The sequence below is a fragment of the Natrix helvetica genome (assembly GCF_964273705.1).
Source record: "Natrix helvetica genome assembly, chromosome: 2".
NCBI classification, from domain to species: domain Eukaryota; kingdom Metazoa; phylum Chordata; class Lepidosauria; order Squamata; family Natricidae; genus Natrix; species Natrix helvetica.
Window position 1 is genome coordinate 272,806,108 of NC_138552.1, and position 25,094 is coordinate 272,831,201.

The following is a 25,094-nucleotide window of genomic DNA, read 5'->3' on the forward strand; positions in this document are numbered from 1 at the left end:
GATTCTAATTCTACTGCCCTCCCAGAAAATCAACATGCCTTCTGGCCACCTAAACCAAACCCCATTATTATATAATTTTTTTGCTAAGAAGGAATATTTCCTTCTGTTATCTCTTACTTTCTTTGGGATCTGTTTAAGAATGGTTATTTCGTTATCTTTATATTTTAATGGTTCTCCCCTTTGAGCTCCTAGAATCTCATCTCTTGTAGTTTTTCTAAGAAATTTAACATGAACTTCCCTTGGAACATTGTGTGTTCTTGCATAGGCTGAATTAACCCTATAGATCAGATCAATGTCCCACCAAAGCTGCTGTTTATCTCTATTAATATATTCTGCTAGTATTGTGGTCATAATCTCCTTAAGATCTCCATTCTCAACTTCTGGCAAGTTTTGGAACCTAAGAAAAAAAGACATCCTTTCAAATTCCATTTTTAACATCTGATTTCCAAATTCTACATTCCCCCTTTGGATTGTCTTCATCTCGTCTCTCATCCCAACCGCACCCTCCTCCAGTACACCTATCCTCTGTTCATTCCGTGTGGTTCACTGATTCGTCTCTCTGAGCTGTTCATTTAAGTCCTGCAGTTGTTTTTTGATTTCGTCCTGTCCCTTTAAGATGGATTGAAGCATCTGATGAGTAGACAAATCCTTTGCACTTTCTTCAGAGGCTTTAGGTTGTAAAAAAGATCCCAGTTGTAACTGGTGAGCAATGGGGCTGGACGTGGAAGATGTTGGGGCCGATGAGGCCTTATCAGGCGGTAACTTCTTTGGACCCATCATGAGGCTCAGAGATAGTTATTGTTCTGTGCAAAGAAATGGTGTCTGTGGGAGAGCACAGCCGGTAGGGATCACCAGGCAAGCAAGTCCAAAGGAGAATAAGTCTTCTAGTACAAAACTAGAGTAAATAGGTGGGTCAAAATATTCCAAATCCAGGGGAAAAACGTATTTGAAGAGGCTCTTGGAGATCTCTGGGGTGGAAATTAGTTGAAAGCCATAAAGTTTTCCAAGGGAGGAGTCTCATTCATGAAGACAAAGAAGAAGGAGGAAGTTGGCCATATTGGCTCAGTCAGTATAGGTGGTCAGGAAACAACAAAATCAAAGTTCCCATAGATAGTTTAGAGAAGAATCAGTTCAGCCATCCTTTCTCTCGCAGTTGTAGTCAAGAAAAAAAAATCCCCCCATTATTTAAGGGAAATGAAAGTAGATTTTAAACTTTCTCTCTCCCCCATAAAAGGGAGAGATTTTCCAAGTACCGCTTTTCCAAGGGGGGGTGGAATTTCCCCCCCCCCCTCCAATCTGAACTCCTCCAGAGGTTGAAACAAAGTCCCCCCCCAAAAAACTGCAGAACAGTCAAAAGAGTAAAGATAGTAAAAGACCTGGGGAGACCCCTCACCTCACCGCGCTTCAGCTGTTTCGTTCAAATTAATTGTTTCCTTCCAGGCTGCGTTCGGCAAAGCACACGGTGGCATCCTGGGGCAAGGCTGGAGACCCCCCTGCGGCCGCCGCCATTCCAGGGGGTCCCAGCGAGCCTCCCCTATGGCAGGGCGCCCCTCCAAGGCACCCTGTGCTCCCCCTAGACTTCAGGGGAGCCCACCAAAGCAGCTAAAAGGCAGACGCACGGGTCTGTGACCTTCGGCTGCCGGAAGTCGTCTCAAGATCACCAATATCTTGAAATTGTTACACAAGTAGTCGCAGTGACGTGCGGTGAGGTTTATGGCTGGTGAGGCTGGTGACGTCATCAGGAAGGTGGGGAAAGGGACCACGTGTGCTGGAGGCTCAGGCTGCCTCAGCCTCCAGCACACGTGATCCCATTTCCCGCCTTCCTGAGCGTGCTCCGCCGGTTCGCGCTCCGCAGTCCTCGAAAGCGACTGGGGAACGACGAGAACCTTCCTGCCTCTGCTGGACTTTGCGTGCTCCTCGCGACAGTTGCGAGGAGCGCGCAAAGTCCAGCAGAGGCAGGAAGGTTCTTGTCGTTCCCCAGTCGCTTCCGTGCCTTCGTCATCCAGGAGCGCCGACAACATTTCTGCCTCCGCCCTCCGCAGCTCCTGGGCACGCCCGGGTGGATGTATATAATATTATAATATTATATATATATATATATATATATATATATATATATATATATATATATATATATATATATATATATATATATATATATAGTATATAATATTATATACTATTATTTCATGAAGAGAGGTGAGGCTCTGCCTCCCTTGCCTCCCCTGACCGCACGTCCCTGAGTAGTCGTCACTTATCGACCCCAGTTGGGCCCAAAATTTTGCTTGTCAGTTGTTGCCATTGTTAAGCAGGTCAATAGGTGACCTGACTCGGTTTTACAACTGTTTTTAATGACAATTGTAAACTGTTATCAAATACTTAAATTGATATCATTGCAAATTGCAGTAATGTGACCAGGCAATGCTATAACTGCTTGTACATGTGAGGTAGTTGCCAAGAGCTCAAAATGCAATTGTGTAACTGTGAGGGGTGTGCAGCAGTCATAACTTTGAAAACGGGTTGTAAATAACAGGTTTTGAGCCTGTTGAAACTTTGAACGGCTGTTAAACGAATACTTGTTAAATGAGAATTACCTGTATATTGCTATGAATATCACATGCCCGACCTCTGTTCTAGAAGGATCCTATCGAGGAATCAGAATTGTTAATATAGCGGTTACAAAAAAAAAAAAAAAAAACCTCTGAGACCCTTACAGAGTAGCGCATTTAATGGGTCATGAGCTCCTACAGACCTTTTGGTGCAATAATGTATTTTTCTCAGTCAGAAAGACTATTTTAAATATAAAGGACACACCCATCCAGCTGAACAAATGCCACCACATACATACACAGCGAGAAAGGAGGATTAAAAAAAAATCATTGTACCACGTTTTCTATGGAAGTGATAATTTGTGGTCAAAGTGGGCCCAGTGGTTTTGAAACCCCTCTCTTCTCCTTCTAATGCAGCACACACTACGTGACTCCGTTGAAACAAGGCCATTCTTCTGGAGAAGGGACGGTTCCACCTGTGAAGACTTGTCAGCTGGATCCAGCATTGATGGAGTTTGGCTCCCCAGCGTTCAGAAAGGTGACTCTCATCTTCCATCCCCGTCTCTGACAAACCGTTTACATGAGGTAAGGCAAAAGAAGACCCTCTCTTGTTTATCTAAGACTCAGATTGTCTTTCTCTCCATTTTTGAAGATAAACTCATGTGTTTCATCTTTTGCTTGCCTAGTAGGAAGCAAAAAAAAAAAAAGATTAGTTGGAAACTAATCAAGGAGAGAAGCAACTTAGAACTGAGGAGAAATTTCCTGGCAGTTAGAACAATTAATCAGTTAGAACAACTTGCCTCCAGATGTTGTGAATGCCCCAACACTGGAAGTCTTTAAGAAGATGTTGGATAGCCATTTGTTTGGAACAGTATAGGGTTTCCTGCCTAGGCGGGGGGTTGGTCTAGAAGACCTCCAAGGTCCCTTCCAACTCTGTCCTTCTCTTCTCTTCCCTATTCCATTCCATTCCAATATGTCCCATTCAATTTCCCTTCTTTTTAAAGCATCATTTCATGGGCACCCCCTTCCCAGGCTGCTCTGATCTTGATCTGGTGACCGGCTTCATAGTCATTGTGATCTTAAAAAGGACCTAATGGGAATGTGAGGCCCTGATAGATTCACCTTTCCTGGCATAAGTCATAAGGGCAGAGGAAAGCTAAGAGGGGTTTGCCACTGAGATGAGGGCCAGGGTGGTTATGCAAAAATGAGGGAAGCCGGTTCAGAGAAAAACAGCAACACCAAAATGAAAAACTGGAAGGAAAGAAAAAGAGGAACTCAAAGTTATTGCTTGGAGGTGAACATTTTGTCCGGGCAGTCTCCAAGGGCCAAGCCCAACCATGCCACAGAACCAGGGGTGAACTCCAGCAGGTTCTGACAGGTTCTGGAGAACTAGTAGCAGAAATTTTGAGTAGTTCAGAGAACCGATAGCGGAAATTTTGAGTAATTCGGAGAACCAGTAGCAGAAATTTTGAGTAGTTTGGAGAACCGGCAAATGCCACCTCTGGAGTTGGGTAGGAATGGAGATTTTGCAGTAGTTCCCAAGCCATGCCCACCAAGCCACAAAACACCCACCAAGCCATGCCCACAGAACCGGTAGTAAAAAAATAAATGTCACCACTGCCCAGAACTAATTAACCCATTCTGTAGCGATTCTCCATCATCCAGGCCATGTTTGTCCCAAAGGTGCTTTTTCAGGAGGTGAGTGGACTTCCCTGTTTTTTTTACTTTTGAAGACGTTTCGCTTCTCATCCAAGAAGCTTCTTCAGCTCTGAAAGAAAAAAACAAGAAAATACAGTTGCTTCCTGAAAAAAAAAGCACCAGTGGGATAATTAACGCATCGAACCTAGTTGTGGGAGAAATGGCCTCTTACGTTTACAAGTTTTTAAAAAATGATTCTGCTTTCCAAATGAATCACTGGCTGGAGTGTTGGGAACCCTGAGGTCCTACCTGTAATGTTTTTTTTTTCCCTAGGCTGTTGGCTCTTCCCCTGGTTCTCCTGCTACTGAAAAAGCCCCCATCATCTCTTCTGTGTCCTTTCAGCCTAGTGTGCAATCTGCAGAGGTTACCAAGAGGTAAGGATTTGGCGGCTGGTTAGGCCTACAAAGTGATTCAGAAGACTGTGTTATTTTCCTAACACAGTCTTTAAACTTAAAAGTAAGTCCTTTACAGCAGGGGTCTCCAACCTTGGCCACTTTAAGCCTGGCAGACTTCAACTCCCAGAATTCCCCAGCCAGCTTTGTGGGCACTGTAGGAGAGACCCTCTGCTTTAGAGAAAGTCCTGAGTTCTAGTCTTGATTGTTAGGGTGTGAATTCCGCCCTGAATTAAGGAGGTGTGAATCTTGGCATCCCTTGTAGCATACTTTTGAAATAAGCGAAAATAAACCCGAAGCAAGATCTAATAAAAACATTTTTAATATAAAAGAAAATAAAAATACAAAACTTGCTAACGTAATTAATTACATCTTGGCAAAGCTATGTGCCTGCCTCCTTCAGCAGGCGAACAAAAGATCAGAAGAGAAAGTTAAGAAGGAATGTGAATGAGCATGCGCACTAAATCATTTGCAGATAAGAACTGTGACCTGCGCAGTAAATCTCAGCGCAGCTAGCAAACCAATTAATGCAGTGACATTGATAGGGGAGATAAGCAGTGGTGGGTTCCTCTCCCCGTCGCTACCAGTACACTGTGCACGGGGCTGGGCATCCTGGTTGCGCATGTGCGCTGCGCCCGCATGTGCACTGCACTGCCCCTGTGACACCCAGCTGTTTGTCAGAGTTGTGCAGGCACTGCATGCTGTGTGCATGTACGCAATTGGCCTGTTGCTTTAAAAACAAATATGGAATGCAGGCGTGCGGGCCAAACAAGCCACCATACCAGTACGGTGGCTGCTGCTCCCGGCTACTCCTGGTACGGGCATACCAGGCCATACCTGCCAGAACCCACTGCTGGAGATAAAGGAGACAGGTTTTCTTTGCAATGACAGCCACCGTTCTATTCACAGGCATGCACATAACACATGCTATGTTCAATGTGTGAGAGGCACACGCTTATGATTTTTTCCTCCTATTCCATCCAACCTACTTCAAATGTTACTATATTGAGTGCTTTAATCATTGCAGTCACAGGTAGTCCTCGGCCTAAGACAGTTCATTTAGTGACCGATGGAAGTTACAACATCACTGAAAAAAGTGACTTATCCCCATTTTCTTTCCACACTTATCACCGTTGTAGCATCCCCACGGTCATGTGATTTTCATTTGGATGCTTGACAATGGACTCACATTTATGACGGTTGCAGTGTCTCGGAGTCACCTGGTCGCCTTTTGTGACCCTTCTGACAAGCAAAGCCAATGAGGAAACCAAATTCACTTAACAATTGTGTTGCTAATTTAACAGCTGCAGTGATTCACGTAACAAATGTGGCAAAGAAAAGTGGTAGAATGGGGCAAAACTCAATAAATTTCTCACTTAACAACATAAATGTTGGGCTCCATTGTGGTCGTAAGTTGAAGACCACCTGTATCTGCTTTGTGTGGACACTGAGTACTTCAATAAGCTTTAATGAGGACTTCAAATTGGCTTGCTAGAGCTTTTGAAAAACATAAGTGGTGAAAGCTGAAGGACCCATACAAAACCCATTCATATTAAATCCTACTTAGTGGCGATAGAAGCGGCAAAACGGCAATATTTTTCAGTTCTTATTGCGTCCGCAGATAACCGCCCAGCCGCCCTGTTTAGGGTGACCTGCTCCTTACTTAACCAAGGAACTGGGGAAGACCCCTTGCAGGGTAGGGCTGAAGAATTTGTTCAGTATCTGCAGGATAAAATCGCTCAGATCCGGACAGGCTTGGACTCTGACTGGGTAGATTCGGGCGAGCCGACGGGGATGAATCTTGAGGAGACAATCTGGGATGGGTTTGACCCTGTGACCCCCGAAGGCATGGACAGGATTATGGGGAGACTCAGTGCGGCCACTTGTGTGCTGGACCCGTGTCCCACTTGGTTAGTTTCGGCTTCCCAGGAGGTGACACGAGGCTGGCTCCAGGCGATTACCAACGCTTCATTGAGAGAGGGTTTTTTTCCCACCACCTTGAAGGAGGCAGTGGTGAGGCTCCTCCTCAAGAAGCCTTCCCTGGACCCAGCTTCTTTAGCCAACTATCGTCTGGTCTCCAACCTTTGCTTTGTAGCAAAGGTTGTCGAGAGTGTGGTAGCACGTCAGCTTCCCCAGTACCTGGATGAAGCTGTCTACCTGGATCCATTTCAGTCGGGTTTCAGGCCTGGGTACAGCACGGAGATGGCATTGGTCGCGTTGATCGATGATCTCTGGCGGGCCTGGGACAGGGGCTGTTCCTCTGTCCTGGTCCTATTAGACCTCTCAGCGGCTTTCGATACCATCGACCATGGTATCCTACTGCGACGACTCGGGGGGTACGGAGTGGGGGGCACCGTTTTACTGTGGTTCTCCTCCTACCTGTCGGATCGGTCGCAGTTTGTGTTGACTGGAGGGCAGAGATCGACCCCCAGGCGCATCACTTGTGGGGTGCCCCAGGGGTCGGTTCTCTCACCCCTCCTGTTCAACATATACATGAAACCGCTGGGCGAGATCATCCGTGGTTTTGGGGTACGGTATCATCAATATGCTGATGATACCAAACTTTTCATCTCTACCCCAAACCACACAAACGATGCCCTCGACGTGATCTCCCGATGCCTGGAGGCTGTGCGGATCTGGATGGGGAGGAACAGGCTCAAGCTCAATCCCTCCAAGACTAAGTGGCTGTGGTTTCCGTCATCCCGATTTGTACATCTTGTTCCATCTTTGATGATAGGGGGAGAAATTTTAGCCCCCTCAGAGAAGGCTTGCAATCTGGGAGTCCTCCTGGATACACGGCTTAGTTTAGAAGAACACCTGACGGACGTGACCAGGGGGGCCTTTTACCAGGTTCGCCTGGTACGTCAGTTGCTCCCCTTCCTGGATCGGGATGCTCTGTGCACAGTCACTCATGCCCTCGTCCTTTCTCGCCTGGACTACTGCAATGCTCTCTACATGGGGCTGCCCTTGAAGAGCACCCGGAGGCTTCAGCTGGTCCAGAATGCGGCCGCGCGGGTTGTCATGGGGGTACCTAGGTGCTCCCATGTTACACCCCTTTTGGGCGGCCTGCACTGGTTGCCGGTTGTTTTCCGGGTGCGATTCAAGGTATTAATTATGACCTTTAAAGCGCTCCATGGCTTAGGCCCAGGGTACCTGCGAGACCACCTACTGCCACCAGTAGCCTCCCACCGTCCAGTACGATCCCACAGAGTTGGCCTCCTCAGGGTGCCGTCGGCCGGACAGTGTCGGCTGGTGACCCCCAGGGGGAGAGCCTTCTCTGTGGGAGCGCCTTCCCTCTGGAATGAGCTGCCCCCGGAGCTTTGCACAATCCCTGACCTCCGGTCCTTCCGACTCGCCCTAAAAAGTTGGCTTTTCCAGCAAGCCAGCCTGGCCTGTTAATTTTAATTTATTTTAAATGTATTGTCTTTTAAATTCGGTTTGTTTTTTTGGATATGGATTTAATTTTTTTTTTAACTTTTGGGATGTATGTTTTTTAATGTTGTATGCCGCCCTGAGTCCTTTTGGAGAAGGGCGGCATATAAAACCAAACAAACAAACAAACAAACAAACTGCAGCTCATAATCTGGTTCTTGAAGCCTTCCACCACATGGGAAGGAGACTATGGTAAACCTCTATATGCAACCTAACCAGAGGTGAGTTCCTGCCAGTTCTATCCTCTTCTATAGAAGAGGTTCTACAAATCTACAGTGCCGTTTAGAACCGGTTCCAGCTCCCTCCCCCCGCCCGTCCGCACATCAAGATGAAGAGCAAGAGGAGGAATTCTGGGAGTTGAAGTCCACAAATCTTAAAGCTGTCAAGTTTGAACACCCCTGGGGTTTTTTTCTAAAGGGTTAGGGATGCAAGGGTCTTGTAACTTGACAGCTTTATGACTTGCACACTTCAATGCCAGAGTTCCTGAGCCAACATTTTGGTTGCTAAGGATGAGTGTTGTTAAGTGAGTTTCACCACATTTTATAAGTTGGGCCACGCCCACCCAGTCACATGACTGCCAAGCCACTCCCACTCAGTCACATGGTGGCAAGCCACTCCCACAAAGCAGGCCACACCTACAGAAGAGGTTCTAAAAAATTTTGAAACCCACCACTGAAACTAACATTTACAGAAATGGGAGGCAGAAAGATAAAATGACTGCAAAGCTTTTCAGACAAATGCCTTAATAAATGGTCCACATAGAAAATAGCATCATCTTTCCTGAGGCCTTGATTTAGAAGGGAGTGTCTCCAGGCAATTGAAAATATAGCCTGCCTGAAAAGAAATAGCGACATTATTTCATTTTACTTTGCTTTTTTTCTAGTGATGAAAAAGACACATCAATTGAAAAAGGTAACTATCATTTGATGCCATCTGAATACCGTGAGCTATTTTCTGTCATCTTTAAACTGGGGTGGGGTCAGGAGTAGGTTCCTACCGGTCTGGTCCGATTTGGCCAAATAGGTAGTAACTTCGGCGGACATGTGACCATACTGTCCGCACCGCCATCTTGTTTTTGGCTGCTGCGCATGCGCAAAAGCAATTTTTCATTAATGCGCATGAGCGCATAGCATGCGCCAAGCACATGTGCGCACGAAGCACATCCCTGAGCAAACCAGCAGTCAAAAAATCCGGAACCCACTTCTGGGTGGGGCAATGTATTGTCTCAAAGTTACATACTTTTTTGTGGTGTCATAGACTCTTCCAGTTGTGCCATGAAATTTGAGCAATACAGTTTTCCCCATGTACTGAGATAAAAAGCTCTCACATAAATATTAAGAAAAAACATAAAACAACTGGAAATCCCCATCCCCAATGGAGAAAAGCAGAATATCCTCAGATATTTCATAACCCTGCTCTATTTGTATCATCATCCACTCACCCAGTCACCTCCAAAATTCTAAGCATGTCTATCCCAGCTACTAAAATTTTGCTCATCTTTGCCTTAGTTGCAAAGTTCATATGAGTACTTCCTTGCTAAAAGAGCCTTCAGGCAAGTGAGGACTACAGGGTCCATGCTTTGTGAGGGGAGGAACATAGAACTGTCCCCTCCCTGCCAAAACAATAGGGCAGACTATTACTCCTTAAAAACAGTGGACTTAAATGCTAACAGGGGCCTCCTTGCAATTTTGTTCCAGCTCTTGTTGGCATGCATCTTACCCGGGATACAGAAGAGACAGCTGCCATTGAGGTGAAGTGTTAATGTTCATAAAATTATTCTTGTCTGTAGAGATAGGGAGCCTTTTTTTATTTTTTTCTTTGGAAAAAAAATCCTCTGGTTTTAGAACTTTGTAAAAATGGATCTTGGTAAAAGCATTAGAAGGTACATATATGCTTCAAGCTCCATATCTGGCACTGAGTAAAAACCAGGAGTTCAGTTCCACTTTTTCTGACTAAAGCGTTTAGTAAAAGTCATAAAGCTTTCATAAGGGGCGTGGTGGCTCATATGGGTAGGACACTGAATTGGAGGCTAGCAAGCCCACGTTTGAGACCTGTATGCTGTTGGGGAGGGGGGAGGTGTCAGGCCTGCCCAGCTAGGTCCCTAGGAAAGAAAGACCCTTGACTCCATTTGATTGAAGTGATAGGTTCTTTTATTAAGGATTACTGGTTGCAGCAAAAATAAAGCTAGAACTAAAATTCCCACGCCAAGTGTTATAAATTTTCCTTCATCCAATGGCATACTACGTGGGTGTTTTGGGAACCGCTCGGATGTTTGGTGCCATTTGATGCTGTTTGCATTCCTTTCCCGGGCTCTGCGGTCTTGAAGATTGGAACAGACCGGCTCTCACACCTCTGGCTTCCATCAAGCTTGTTACCCGCCCCCTGCTCCTCTCTACTCTCTACATGCCAATTGCTTGCTTCCCCTTCTCCCTATTCCCAACAATTTATGATCTGGTTGCCAGCAAAACGCAAAGCTGAAGTTGGCAGATCTGACAGGCAAGGTGAGCTCTTCACTCCAGCCCCTGCCGGGGACATGAAAGGAGCCCCCCCCAGGGCAACGGTATTGTCGCTGGCTAATTTTTTCAACCCCGAGCACCTCAGAAGTGTCTCAGGTTTGATGAGATAAGCTTTCATGAGCTACGCAAAAGCTTATGACTTTTAAGAAAAGAGAAGGTGCTACCTGACTAAATATGGCTATCCTAAAAAGGCTGTGAGTGGAAAATCCTGGGCATCGGAGAGCCGGTTTGATGTAGTGGTTAAGGGACCAGGCTAGAAGCCGGAAGTCTTGAGTTTTACTCTTGCCTTAGTCATGAAAGCCACCTTTGGGCCAGTCACTCACTCTCTTAGCCCAACCCACCTCACAAGGTGGTGGTTGTAGGGAAAACAGGAAGAGGAAGGAGTATTGTGTGTATTCACCACCTTGAGTTATTTATAAAAAGAAAGTGTTAGGGTTCTAAATACCATGCAGAAATAAATCATTGTCCAAGGCAAAACATCCTTAAAGGTCCAATTTATTCTACAGGCAAGTTAGCACCTCTATGGAAAAATTCCAACTCTGATTTACATCCTGGAATTCCACCCAGTTGAAAGTTCATGATCTATCCCCACGCCCACAAATCCATCACATGTTCCAATCATCATCTTCCACGCTGGCATCTACACCCCTCTGGTTCCGGTCAGGTGTCGAGGTGCGGAGACAAAAGATGACCTTGACTTCTATAAAAGAATGTCAACAATCCATTCTACAATCCTACTCCTTTCTATTCCCCCCTCCCAACTACTACACTATTGAAACAGCATAGAAAATTATAAGAAAGTGTGGCAGGCCAAAGATCCTAAAAAGAATATAACTACAGGCCTGACAGAAAGATGGGATATAAATTAGATTAGAGCGAGAGAAAGAGGGAAAGAGATGGGAGGGTAGAGGGAGGGAGGAAGAAAGAGAGAGAGAAAGAGAGAGGGAGATAAATAGATTATAAATACCATAGTAGCTGGGGACAAACAAAGATGCCACATGTTTCTTGCTGCAATCAATTTTTCATTAATGGGTATTATCAATTTGAGGGCTCCATTACATCAGAGGATGTAGGGGGTTTTCCAGTGTTCACCCTTTATCATTTACTTGTCTTTATTAAAGCCAAAACATCCTAGAGCTTTGGATGCCTGGTATCTGTTAGCTGTCCAACATCTGCTTTTTCTTGGTGTTTGCCTGCTTGGTTGCAAAAGATCTGCTTGTTATGCACAGTTTGCCTTGGTCCCATGGATGATGTGACCAGAGGTTTTCTTTGTCAGCTGCCTTGTCGCTGTGCCTGATGATGATTTGGGCTGGGCGGGAATGATCGGGACAAGGCTTCTGTGTCTAAGGGAGGACTAGAATCCAGGTGCCCCTACACCAGCACTTAAATCATCATTCTACACTGGCTCTTGTTTGGCTACACTCTCCTCCTCTCAAATACTGTCTCTCATTAATCCTGCCAGTATGGTGAAGGCTGATAAAACCTCTTTCCTTCTAGTCACCAAACATACTGACTCATGAGCTGGATTCACATAATGTGCTTAGTAGGTCTATTGAAGACCTTTTGCTGGTGGGCTCAGTATTCTGCAACCCCAGCCTCTGTTAAGGTTAATAATTAAATGTTATTTAAATAACATTTAAATTGAATAAACTTTTGTTAACGCAGCCCCTACCATGACTCTCAAAGACAGAGAAGGTAAACAACCCTCCTCCTTTGTTCTAAAGGCTGGTAGATTCTAAGATTCTAAAGTAAATTTTTATTAAGCTTTGAGCAAAGCCCTCAAAATGGGTCAATTCATCCATGTGTTTTACGTATTGTAAGTGTAGCCATCATGATGATTGAATTAAGTTCTGTGAGTTTCTGAATGATAAACTACGTACATTACTAGGATTCATGGGTCAAACCTAGGTATAAACCATCCATAGTTTAATTATTTGGGTGAACCTAGATTTTATAGAGCTACTGCCCATCTGGTATTTGATTTAGGAGGACCGGATGTGGACTGCAAAAATCCAAATGATCCATATAAATGGCAGTAGTAAATTTATTTTTTTCTGCTGCCATCTAATGGTAGTTCAAGGATATGCAGCCCAATTCTGATAAATTTACCGGTAGTTCCTGGAACAAGAATGTGAATAAATTTATAATAGAAGTGACATGTTCTTATTTTCTCATTATATTTTTCTGCTTCTGCAGATTACCTCTGTCTATCAGGACAAAAGTGTCAAAGTCCCAGGCTCTGGTTCACACAGCCAGACAGGTACGTGGTGTGCTTCCCGTAACCTTTGCTTTTTTAACTCTAGTCAAAATCAGAGAGGACTAGAGCATCTGAGCTGGGAATAACTACCAGAGGTCCTCCTGGTGCTTACTCTAGTCCAGGGGTGTCCAAACTTGGGAACTTTAAGACTTGTGGACTTCAACTCCCAGAATTCCCCAACCAGCAGGGAATTCTGGGAGTTGAAGTCCACAAGTCTTAAAGTTCCCAAGTTTGGACACCCCTGCTCTAGTACGATTTATGGTACGTTTCAAGGTTGATTCAAAAACATTAGATTCTGGGTTCCAAATAGCTGGCAAGAGAAAGGCTACTCAGGATCATTTTATGCTTCTGAGATGCACTTTGTGTCACTGCTAATTCAGCTGAATTACACTTACTCATTTAGCAACTACCTTGTTTAGCAATAATTTGCAAATACACCAGTAATTTCTTTAAAATCTAACTAATGTACACATTTACACCAAAATCCCCACCTTTTAAAGTTCTTAGAGTTGAAAGCTACTGCTCTGAAGCTCTCCTAGGTGTCTAGATATACTCTAGCAGCCTTCCTTACTCTGGTACCTCCCAGATGAGTTGGATCTGAAGCCAAGGAGGTACAAGCTGCATATGGGTGGCATTGGGCTGGAGAAAGTTGAGCCTTGGAGAATTCTTAATTTTTAAGAAAGCTGCTTTAAGTAAATAGTTCCATAAATCAACAGGAAGACTCTCTGACTGATTTTTGACACTGTACAACGTCTGCTCGTTATTGATGGTCTTATAATGCTTTGCTAACAAGCATTTTATAAAACACATTGTTTTCCCCTCCGCTCCTACCATATTTCACTTTCTCCTACCATATTTTACTTTTGTGCCTTTAATTTCTTCAACATAACTTTTTTTCTGCTTTGCATATTCCCTCCCCCCCAAAAAAAATGGTGTGATGGGTAGATATGTATGCATGCATGTCATTTTTAGTACCTTAAGGCAGCTTGCAGCATCTTTAATTATGGGAAATTTTAAAAAATGAAATTGAGATTTTAAGGGGTACTGAGACACCCGGTAGCCTGCTGAAATGAGGTTATCACAGAACAAAGAAACAGATCAAAGAATTGCTCTTTCTTTCTGCTTTCTCAAGTGTCAGGACAGTGATCAAGTGCCCAGGCAATTAGTTCTTTTAAATAATAAACACACGAGTAAATAGAGGGATTCTAAGCTTTATTATTAGCTCCAGCAAACAGATTTAAAAGCATAACAAAAAAAGCATACGTACCAAGCAAGATAATACCCAAATTTCTTACAAGCTATCAGGGCCTCCTTAATAATGGCAGCAGAGGTACCCCATGGGTAGCCAGTTTACATAATACCTAATGCTCAATTCTGTGCAGAAGCTCTCCACAAACAACACAACTCCAAGGTTTTTATGAAAACCCTGGCATTATGACTTCAGAGCAATAGTAATAGTACTCAGACTTATGTACCGCTTTACATAGTGCTTTACAGTATTCTCTAAGCAGTTTACACTTTACAGCATATTGCCCCCAACAATCTGGGTCCTCATTTTACTGACCTCAGAATAATGGAAGGCTGAGTCAACCTTGAGCCGATTAGGATTGAACTCCTGGCAGTTGACAGAATTAGCCTGCAATACTGCATTCTAACCACTGTGCCACCACAGCTCATGGCCTTGCAATGGTCAGGAGACTGCAGGAACTGACCTTTGATTGTCTGGCACATGTCGCCAGCATGAGAATTGAGAGTCTGAGAATTTCACAGTGAGAAAAGCTTTGAAGCTACATGAAGATTCCTCCCCTTTTTCCTGTATTCGGTAAGTAAGAGTAAAAAATAAACAGGTTAGTTTAGAATAAACTCTAAACCATCCTAGACAGTTTTTAATCTGAAGGGACACTAAACTCCTTGAATAACACAGGGGTGAAATCTACTTACCTTCGCTACTGGTTTGCAAATGTGAGTGCACGCGCCACCTCTGTGCATGCACAGGACCTTCCATGCATGCGCAGAGCATCAAAAATGGATGTGATGATGTCCAGGTGGGTGGGTGGAGCCTGCTCCCGAGCGTGACTGAAAGGTAAGTAGATCAGCGAGAGGGGGTATCCTCTGTGCCACGCAATTTAAATTAGCTAGAAATCCTGCTTTCTAACTAATATAAATCACGAGTCACAGCTGATCGTCGAAAATAGAGGTTCGCCCGAACCAGTAGCATTTTTTACTACTGGTTGAGGAGAACCGGTAGCATTTCACCCCTGGAATAACAATGTTTTCTCACATTGCCACTATACTTTCCTAGACTCTATTTATATACCCCATTGATATATTAAGGCAGGGGTCTCAACCTTGGCAACTTTAAACCTGATGGACTTCAACTCCCAGAATTCCCCTTGCCAGCTGGGGAATTCTGGGAGTTGAAGTCCGCCAGGCTTAAAGTTGCCAAGGTTGGAGACCCCTGTATTAAGGCATGCAAACCCTTGACAAGAGCTCTGTTTCATTCCACAGAACAAGAGGATGCAAAAGTCATTGCAGCCACTGGCCTTGAGGGAAGTGTACCACACCACCGATCTTCTGTGTTTGAGAAAGTCTCCACTGCTCTTTCAAAAGTTTTCTCTCGAACATCAACCAGCAACCTGACCCAATCTGCAACAGTTCAAGAGAAATCCCCAGGGGACTAGGGCCCCTAATAAAAAAAAAATCTTTATATAGTTGAAAGAATAAATATTTTCATCAGAAACAGGGACCTTTGCTCTATGCTTGTAAAGTAGGAAGCCCATTAGGCAGTTGTATTTGTAGAATAATCTACATAAGCAAAATATGGTGTCTATCCTGGATCCTGTCACCAAGCACGTAGTCCACTATTTTCTCATCTTCCAATATTTTTCATGCCACAGAAAGCCTGTAATTCATTATCCTTGGAAATTTCATAATGTTCCTTTCTTCCTGAAGGGCAATTCATCAATAGCGCCCTAGAAGTTTCTCAGAGTGTGCACAGTGTGACTACTATTTTGAGACAACCCAGGAGCAAAATAAAATACAGAGAGGTTTTGTCTTTCAAACAGTGGTCTACAAGGTACCGTATTTTTTGAAGTATAAGACGCACCCGAGCATAAGACTCATCAAGATTTTTAAGAGGCAAATTTGCACTTTGCAGACTTCCCAAAAATGGCCTGTCTTTCATGAAAATGGGCCCATTTTTTGTTCAAAAAAAGGGCATGAATAGCCTTTAGGAGGCTTATAGAGTGCTCCTCGGGGCTTGGGGGGCAAAACTGAGCAAAAAATGGCCCGTTTTCCACTCATTTTTGCCCTCCCCAGCCCCCAGTAGCACTCTAAGAAGCCTCCTAAAGGCTATGAATGGCCATTTTGGTGAAGGGGGTGGGGTTTCGGGAGATCAAAAATGTTGTATTCAGTGTATAAGATGCACCCAGATTTTCACCCTCTTTTTTGAGGGAAAAAGGTGTGTCTTATACTCCGAAAAATACGATGTGTATGTATATGTATATGTGTGTGTGTGTGTGTGTGTGTGTGTGTGTGTGTTGTATTTGTGCTGATAAATAAATAAAGGGAGACTAATATAGATCTATTTCAAGCTATTTAGCTCTCATCAGCTAGCCATACCCTTACTGGGATTTGAACCAGTAAGAGTATGGCTAGCTGATGAGAGCTAAATAGCTTGAAATAGATCTATACTAGTCTCCCTTTATTTATTTATCAGCACAAATACAACACAAATATAAAAAGGCAACATTAAAAATAAAAATATGGTTTTCTGCCTGGATGGTTTTCTGTAATGAGCCGAAGGACAGAAAGGGGGAGTAGTGAGCTCCCTCCCATATTTGGGCATACCAGGGGTTGTAACACAAATACACACACACACACACACACACACACACACACACACACACACACATATATATATATATATATATATATATATATATATATAGTGTGTGTGTGTGTGTGTACATATACACACATACACATACATGTACTAGGCAAAACCAGGCAATCAATCAATCTTCAACTATAACACGGAAGCACACTTACACACACAGTGAAAGTACGCTCACAGGGCCTCTCTTATATAGACAGCCTCTTAAAGTGGTAACCCTGCTGACTCATTCTTATTCCATCATCTTGGTTTACAGCCTTACAGCAGCTGGTCAGCTATTAAATCATCATTACCTTAACAAAGTTTATTAATGAAAATATACATTTGCAGAGTTCTTGCTCTTCACTCTTGAAGTGGCTGAGCTGATCAAAAGAAAGCAGTGCGGTGGCTGTGGTAGTTTCACTGAATGGGAGTGACAACAGTTCCAGCAGGCTGCCCCAAGATGCAACACTGGGCTTTCCAACTGCAGCTATTGAATAAGATCTGCAGGAAGAAGTTGTGTTGGCTGCCACAACAGTAGGGATTATGCAGATATCTCAGATGTGCCAAGTCTTGCCATTTCTTCTACCGTAGCATGAAGACACCCTGAAGTGCCCAGCAATGCAGTAGAATCAACATCTCCACCATCTCCAACCAGATAAACTTTTCAGAAAAATATTTGGTTTGTACCAACTAGAGCAAACCAGCTCTAACTAGATATTACCAGGTACGGCATCCAGTTTGTAAACTACTGTAGTATTAAATTATTTTCATTGAGCACAGTAGGCTTTACAGGATCCAATCTGAGTTGGTCACCAGGACCAGAGGTTTGTTCTTTCCAGCTTTTGGACTTGTGCTGGAGCCCATCTTCAGGGAACTTCTCAATCTCCAGAACTTCTCAATCTCCAACACATCCCGTTGATTGAGAAATTCTCTGAGGATGGGCTCCAGTACAAGTCCAAAAGCTTGAAAGAACAAATGTCTGATCCTGGTGACCAATTTAGATTGGATCCTGCAACATTATCCTGGAACACACATATTTCCCTTCATTCACAGTAGGCTTTGTCACCTAGGGAATGGGAGATTGGCATATAGGGTTTAGGAGTCGAGTCAAAAAATAGCACATGAGTAGCATTCTTTATTTGTACCATAGCTTCCCAGAGAAATTTATTTTTACAGTAGATAGCTCTGTAAGTGGCATTGAGTACAGAAAATAAACAAATCCCCCCTTCTGCTAAAGAACAATTTGATTAGTGGACCAGAGGAATGCTGTCGATATAATTTACTTGGACTTCAGTAAGGCTTTTGATAAAGTAGATCATAACGTACTACTAGATAAAGTAAAAGAATGTGGGTTAGACAGCATGACCACCAGATGGTTTCATAACTGGCTGACCAACCGCACTCAACGTGTAGTCCTCAATGGAACTGCATCTACATGGAGGGAAGTATGCAGTGGATTACCCCAAGGCTCTGTTTTAGGCCCAGTACTCTTCAACATCTTCATCAATGATTTGGACAAAGGGATAGATGGGGAACTCATCAAATTTGCAGACGACACCAAACTAGCAGGAATAGCCAACACTCCAGAAGAATAGGCTTAAGATACAGAAGGACCATGACAGACTTGAACATTGGACACTATCTAACAAAATCAAATTCAATTGTGAAAAAAGTAAGGTTCTACATTTAGGCAAGAAAAATGAAATGCACAGGTACAGTATAGGTGATACCCTGTTCAACAGTAGTAACTGTGAAAGGGATCTTGGAGTCCTAGTGGACAACCATTTAAATATGAGCCAGCAGTATGCAGCAGCTGCCAAAGAAGCCAACACAGTTCTAGGCTGCATCAACAGAGGGATAGAATCAAGATCACGTGAAGTGTTAATACCACTTTATAACGCCTTGGAAAGGCCACACTTGGAATACTGAATCCAGTTTTGGTCGCCACGATGTAAAACAGATGTTGAGACTCTAGAAAGAGTGCAGAAATGAGCAACAAAGATGATTAGGGGACTGGAGGCTAAAACATATGAAGAACGATTGCAGGAACTGGGTAGGTCTAGTTTAATGAAAAGAAGGACTAGGGGAGACATGATAGCAGTTTTCCAATATCTCAGGGAATGCCACAAAGAAGAGGGAGTCAAACTATTCTCCAAGGCACCTGAGGGCAGGACAAGAAGCAATGAGTGGAAACTAATCAAGGAGAGAAGCAAACTACAACTAAGGAGAAATTTCCTGATATTTAGAACAATTAATCAGTGGAACAACTTGCCTCCAGAAGTGTGAATGCTCCAACACTGGGAGTTTTTAAGAAGATATTGGATAACCATTTGTCTGAAGTGGTGTAAGGTTTCCTGCCTAAGCAGGGGGTTGGACTAGAAAACCTCAAAGGTCCCTTCCAACTCTGTTATTCAGTTTTCTGACTGCCTAGGTTCTCTACCATTCTGAGCTCAGTTATCTCCCTACTTGAAATAATAAAACTTCTATTACATTTTGTGTTTATTCCAAATTCTTCTTAGAGTTAATCAATAATTTTAGCAACAACTTTACTGGCAATCTCTCATGTCAAGTAAAAATTGATAATATCTTTCAATTCTGTTTTCCTCATTTTTGCACCTAATGGATGTGATCCTATGTTGCAGTGTCTCTTCATTGAATCACCCAGAAATTATCTTCAATGGTCTTAATTTACCTCAGGACGTATATACTGTCAGCAGTCTAAAAACAGCCAAATATAGTAATACTTGATCTGCAAGCATCTCTGACAGCAACTTCCTTCCTACTAACTCCTTGACCTATTTCAGCTTCTTCTCCATTGTCCTCTGGGAAACTCTGTACATGTAGCAATAGCACTTCAGGTTATATACCACTCCACAGTGTTTTTACAGTGCACTCTGAGCAATTTACAATGTAGCATATTGCCCCCAACAATCTGGGCCCTTATTTTACCAACCTTGAAAAGATCGAAGGCTGAGTCAACCTCAAGTCCCATCAGGATCGAACTCCTGGCTGTGGGCAGTGTTAGGCTGCAATACTGTATTCTAATCACTACGCAACCGGGGCTCATAAGTGAAAATCTTATCTGTTTCACTCTCAACTGTTTTCCCAAGAGAGTTTGTCATATAAGAGAGTTTCAAGGTAGTCTTATCTGCTCCATTCTGTCATGGGCTTCAGCAGTTGTAGGCTCTAATATCTACATATTCTCAGATGCAATGGTGGAAGAATTCAAGATTGCTCAACAATGACAATCTTTAAGTATCTTGCAAAGCAGCAAGGACATTGATTGGTCAACTACCACGTTTTCCCAAAAGAAAGACAGGATCTTATTTTCTTTTGACCCCTTAAATAAGCGCTTGGCCTTATTTTGGGGGAGGTCTTATTATTTTTGAGATGCAGGAGGCGGCAAGTGTGGTCACCTCATGGCTGCTGCTGTGTTACAATATTTTCAGGGAGGGCTTATTTTTGGGGGGAGGGCTTATTTTAGCGCATGCGCTCAAAAGCCCGACTGGGCTTATTATCCGTCGAGGTCTTATTTTCAGGAAAACAAGGTAATATGTCCATATTTTCTACTTATATTATTTTAAGACATCTTAGATACTGGTATAAGTTATATGGAAATTCTCAAATATTGTGAAGTTGAGTGAGTACTTTGACATATGACAGGAACTTTCTGCAAGCTATTTTTGCATTTGGTGCTTCTCCTCTTTAGCAGCTCAGCTAATTCCCCCCCCCACCCCCCCCGAAGAATGGTTCAAATTTTCTAGATCAGTGATCTCTGAATGGGACGCCAATTCCTCTCTCCATCTTGCACCCCCCCCTCCAAAAGACAACCAGAAAAAGTCAAAAGAAAAAGGCACAGAGATCTCAGCGAATCCTTTCCACAAATCCCACTCATTTCCTTGATTGCTTCTTCTCAGGTTTGAAGGGTAAATAGCCAAGAGAGAAAAGGATGCTTCATTAGACCACACATACCACCACTCGCATCAAATATGAAAGAGGCTATATTTCCATTTCTTTTCTGATGGTTCTTGTCTTTAAGCTGGCCTCGGCTTTGCAGCTCCCGGGTTTTTTGGGGGCTCCCTCCTGAACAACCATCCCAAAAGCACAGCTCTCCTTTGGTGTCCAGAGGCCAACGTGGTCTGCCTCTCCTGCCATTTCTGCTGGATAGTGTGAGTAGCTTCTAAGGCTGCTCCGATCACAGTGGCGCTGGGATCATGACTCGCGGAGTATAGAGCTGTGAAGGGTGAAATAAGAAGCACTGAGACAGAAAGATTAACCCAAAACTAATCGGCTACCATGTCCCAAAGGTGCTTTTTTCAAGAGGCAACTGGACTTCCTGGTTTTTCTTTGAAAACGTTTCGCTTCTCATCCAAAGAAGCTTCTTCAGGAACCATGACTTTGATGGCTGAGAATCTCCACAGACAATTGGCTACCATGTTTCTGGTCCTTCATACCATCTTGATAAAAGCCTTTTTGTGCATAAGCTATTTATACATCCGTTGTTACTATAGCCTAACATTCATATTTAATCATTGCAGCTTCAGACTTCTTTTAGTTCAAGGTTATTTTGGTCATTTCTTTAGACATCTGTGTCAGGTCCTGATAGGATTCGGCGGTAATTTAATTCAATGGCTTGGGGTTTGTATCACACACTAAAGTCTAGACTAAAAATCAACTGGATAATTTATGGATAATAGATTGTGCAAATCAAGCGACATCTTTGTGACTGTGTGAACCAAACCAGAGGTGAGTTGTTCAGCCCGGATCAGGCGAACCGGTAGAAGCAATGGCGGGAGCATATTATATGAACATGGCAATTTATTAATCCAGGTGAAGGACTTTTATTGTGTGAGCCCAACATGTCAGGACAGGTAATGTCTCACCGCAGTATGCACATTCACCCCCAAACCTTAATTCAATAACAAAATAGTGTGTTCCACTGCTCTGACCGAGGCTTCCCCAGCAGCACAAAGCCGAGTCCTCGTCCCAATAAACCCCTTTTATTTAATTTACGGTGAATTCCTCCCCAGCAAAGTCTTTCCTCTCCCACAGTCTTTCAAGATAGTTCACAATTACCAACCTTTATCAGGCTTTATCAGGCTTGGAGAGAGTCTTTCAGATGCCGTAGTACTTGGCAAGAATGCAGGAATGAACTAATGGTCTCCTGCAAACCTCCTTCCCCTTTGACTCATCTTTTATTGCCTATGAGAGGGGCCATTCACCGTCCACCTGTTCCTTTACTCCCAAGTTGGCCCTTGCTCCTTAACTATTCCCTTCCTCTGGCAACTCTGTGCATTACACATACTGGGAACAGGCTGCAGCTGTTCGTCTGTCTCACTGATGTCTGCCTCTGAAGGGAGCTGATAACTGGCATACGGTTCTGACTCCGTCTCTGCCTCCAACACAGAGCCCTCATCAGAGCCTTCCCCAGATTCCAGGACTGGCCCATGTTCCTCCCCAACCTGCTTACTATCTCAGTCTGCCACCAGCTCCGGTGGCCGCTGGTGGGCCACAACATGTACACGCACAATTATAGTACATTGATAGCGTACGTATAACTTAGTTATTCATTGCTGATAGTGGATTGAAGCATTTTCTTTGCATGGTTTGCTGTCAGTGGAGGAGAACAGTGATTTCAAGAGACAAGGCCCAGGATGTTTGGTGGAAACCAGGGCAAGGATCTCAATCCCAGTGAAAGTATATCACGTGACCATGGATTTTATCCACATTGTAACGTTTCATTTGCTCTTCCTTCTTGGGATCATTTAACTACTGTTGATATTTAAATCAAATATACCTTTGGTAATGCTGTCCCTAACAGGACCTTCAAGCAACCATTATAATTCCCGTCTGGAATATAGTTCTGCCCCTTTGCTCTAGTCCAGGGGTGTCCAAACTTGGGAACTTTAAGACTTGTGGACTTCAACTCCCAGAATTCCCCAGCCAGCTGGCTGGGGAATTCTGGGAGTTGAAGTCCACAAGTCTTAAAGTTCCCAAGTTTGGACACCCCTGCTCTAGTCGAAAAACTTCATATGCAACACTTACCTTGTAAGAGATGTTCTACATCAAACTGTCCAAGATGCTGGGTTTCCACCTTCTCTACAAGAATTCCTAGTATAAGTAAAAGAATACATAAGTGTGCCTGGCTGCAATACGCTGATGTGGATTTCACAATGTTAATGTCAGGCCTGGAAGGCATCTTTTGCCTTGACACTGCCACATTCAATGCTGTGGGAAAATGTGAGGGGGGATTATATGGAGTAAGGGAGATATACAGTCATAATAACATTCCTTTCTCAGAGAGTCAAGAACATCTTGTCCTGTATCTGGAAGGGCGTGACTAGGAGGCATCTCCAGTTGGCATGGTTCTTGATTGGACCATGTGATGGACATGTGGGTGCTGGGCAGGGACTTGGACTTTCACTTGGGTGGGGAAAACCTGGAAGCTTTCAGATTCAGGTTTTCCCAGATGTGCCAATATGACATCTCTAATAAAATGGAACTTTGAGGAACGTCGACCCTTAGAGTCTTCTTTCATTGGGGGTGTTCTTGGAACCCTGACAGTTAAACTATAGTGGCAGTGAGTAGGTTGAGGGTCAACATGCACAAACCCCACCATTAGTTCATACAGAATTGGGTAGCTCAGTGCATTCTAGCGAGCCTGATGACAGTCTTCACATTTTGCGTGAACCAGGGGATCATGTTATGGTTTATTCAGTTTTGATAACTCGGGTGTAGGGTTTAGCTTATAACATTATGGAAATCTAATCAAATGGCTTACCTGCCAGCTTGCATGCCACAAGCCTGATTTCTTCCCAGTTACAACATATATACTGAGCCACCTCTGCCATGACAGCTTCCAGCAGCAATGGGTTTCTCTGAGCCTAAGAAACACACGAGAAAGGGAATTCAGGAAAGAAAGTGCTATAAAGTGCTATAAAGAAGGAACTGCCACCTACTTGGGTAAATGTCTAAAGGGAGGGAGGCATGATCAGCTTTTAAAACAATCCAGAGTGTTGAAAGGAAAAAAAACACATCTATTTTGTAATAATATTATATCAATTTAAGAAAAACAATCAACCCACGCATCTCCTAGTAGTTAACCTTGAAGGCCTCATGGCCATTTGTTCAAACACTTTGAAAAGAGATTGACACACGTTTACAGAAAATGGAAGGCAAGTGATACCTCTAAGTTTCTTCCTCAGGGTTGTAGTAGTTTTTACTCATTGTTTTTCTTATGTACAGATCTCTCAATTGACCCAAAGGCTTTGTTTAGAAACATGCTTACCCAGCTGAGGTAAAGGTACGACAGATACATTCACAGAACACACTAAACCTGATTAGCATTAATCTTGGTTAGATTTTCTTGGGTTTAGAAACTTTCTCAGCTGATTGGTGTGTGTGTGTGTGTGTGTGTGTGTGTGTGTGTGTGTGTGTGTGTAATTGATTGATTCAGTTTAGAATTCAAATGGGGAATGTGAACAACTTCAGTATGTGAGGTAAGATCAGCATGTGAGGTTATAATACGCAGTAAGAGAAGATTTGCAAAGACATAGGAATAGTCGTATCGATTTTGTTGTTTTGCTTTGTTTTTTTCTGGTAAGATCAAAGAATTTATTTTTTATTTTATTTTTATTTATTATTCACACTTATAGACCGCCCCCTCTCCCGAAGAGGACTCGGGGCGGTGTACAGTCACTAAAATACGTTGTAAAATACATACATAAACAGTTAAATAATTAAATACGTAGGTGAAGGAGGTTGTGAGACTGTAATAGAATAATAAATATAATACGTTAAAAGCCTATTAAAACCCCAAACCCAATTAAAATAAATGAATCCCGGGAGGTAAAACTAAGAAAGTGCCATTGAAAGAATACAGATAACTTTGTTAATAAAAACGATAATGGTTCTCAAACATTATTAAGCGCAAATAGAAATACATACTAGTTCCACAGCAAGGAAGATAAAACAGGAATGGTTAAATTGATCGTTTTATTCAAAAGAGGAGAATATATTTGAGTATGTTTTTCACTTGGATGTCACTTCTGGATTTTGTGCTTGGGATGAAAAAAAATGGAACTTTGACTTTGGTTTATCGATCAGATAGATTTGTCGTTGTGGAAATGGCTAGTTAAATATTAATTTGAAAAAGCAAAAAGTTGAGGCTGGAGTATTTTTATCTTGTACTGTCCTAAAAAGGATCAGAAATCAACACCTTTTTTTTCTATACCTCACACCTTCTTGTCCCTTCTCTTTTCCCTTCCCTTAGCTTCCTAATTTCTATTTTTCTTGTATTTTATATATCAAATAAATAAACAAAACGTCTGGGAGAGGAGGAAAAAAACGAATAGTCATATATGGATGCCATAA

At 43.2% G+C, this 25,094-nt stretch overlaps 2 protein-coding genes across 3 annotated transcripts in view; one reads left to right on the top strand and one right to left on the bottom strand.

The window, feature by feature from the left end:
- LOC309387460 (fibrous sheath-interacting protein 2-like) overlaps positions 1-15,525 on the top strand; it is a gene marked incomplete at both ends in the record, with an annotated part of 82,796 nt that extends 67,271 nt beyond the window's left edge. Inside the window, 5 exons of the mRNA XM_081943941.1 lie at positions 4,521-4,621; positions 8,955-9,013; positions 9,769-9,821; positions 12,784-12,847; positions 15,353-15,525. Of these exons, the coding sequence (XP_081800067.1) occupies positions 4,521-4,621; positions 8,955-9,013; positions 9,769-9,821; positions 12,784-12,847; positions 15,353-15,525 (450 nt within the window). The remainder of the gene's footprint in view (positions 1-4,520; positions 4,622-8,954; positions 9,014-9,768; positions 9,822-12,783; positions 12,848-15,352) is intronic.
- Positions 15,526-19,760: 4,235 nt separating this feature from the next.
- On the bottom strand, positions 19,761-24,798 carry LOC309388523 (maestro heat-like repeat-containing protein family member 2A). 2 transcript variants are annotated; one of them, XM_081945929.1, is made up of 4 exons: positions 24,669-24,798; positions 23,503-23,605; positions 22,767-22,832; positions 19,761-20,955 (listed from the first exon to the last, which is right to left on the bottom strand). In XM_081945929.1, exons 2-4 carry the CDS (start codon positions 23,570-23,572, stop codon positions 20,756-20,758), a joined length of 336 nt encoding a protein of 111 aa, XP_081802055.1. In that variant the 5' UTR covers positions 23,573-23,605; positions 24,669-24,798; the 3' UTR covers positions 19,761-20,755. The 2 variants fall into 2 exon arrangements, with proteins under 2 accessions (XP_081802055.1, XP_081802054.1); XM_081945928.1 differs by lacking the exon at positions 24,669-24,798 and adding an exon at positions 24,010-24,138.
- Positions 24,799-25,094: the final 296 nt, after the last annotated feature.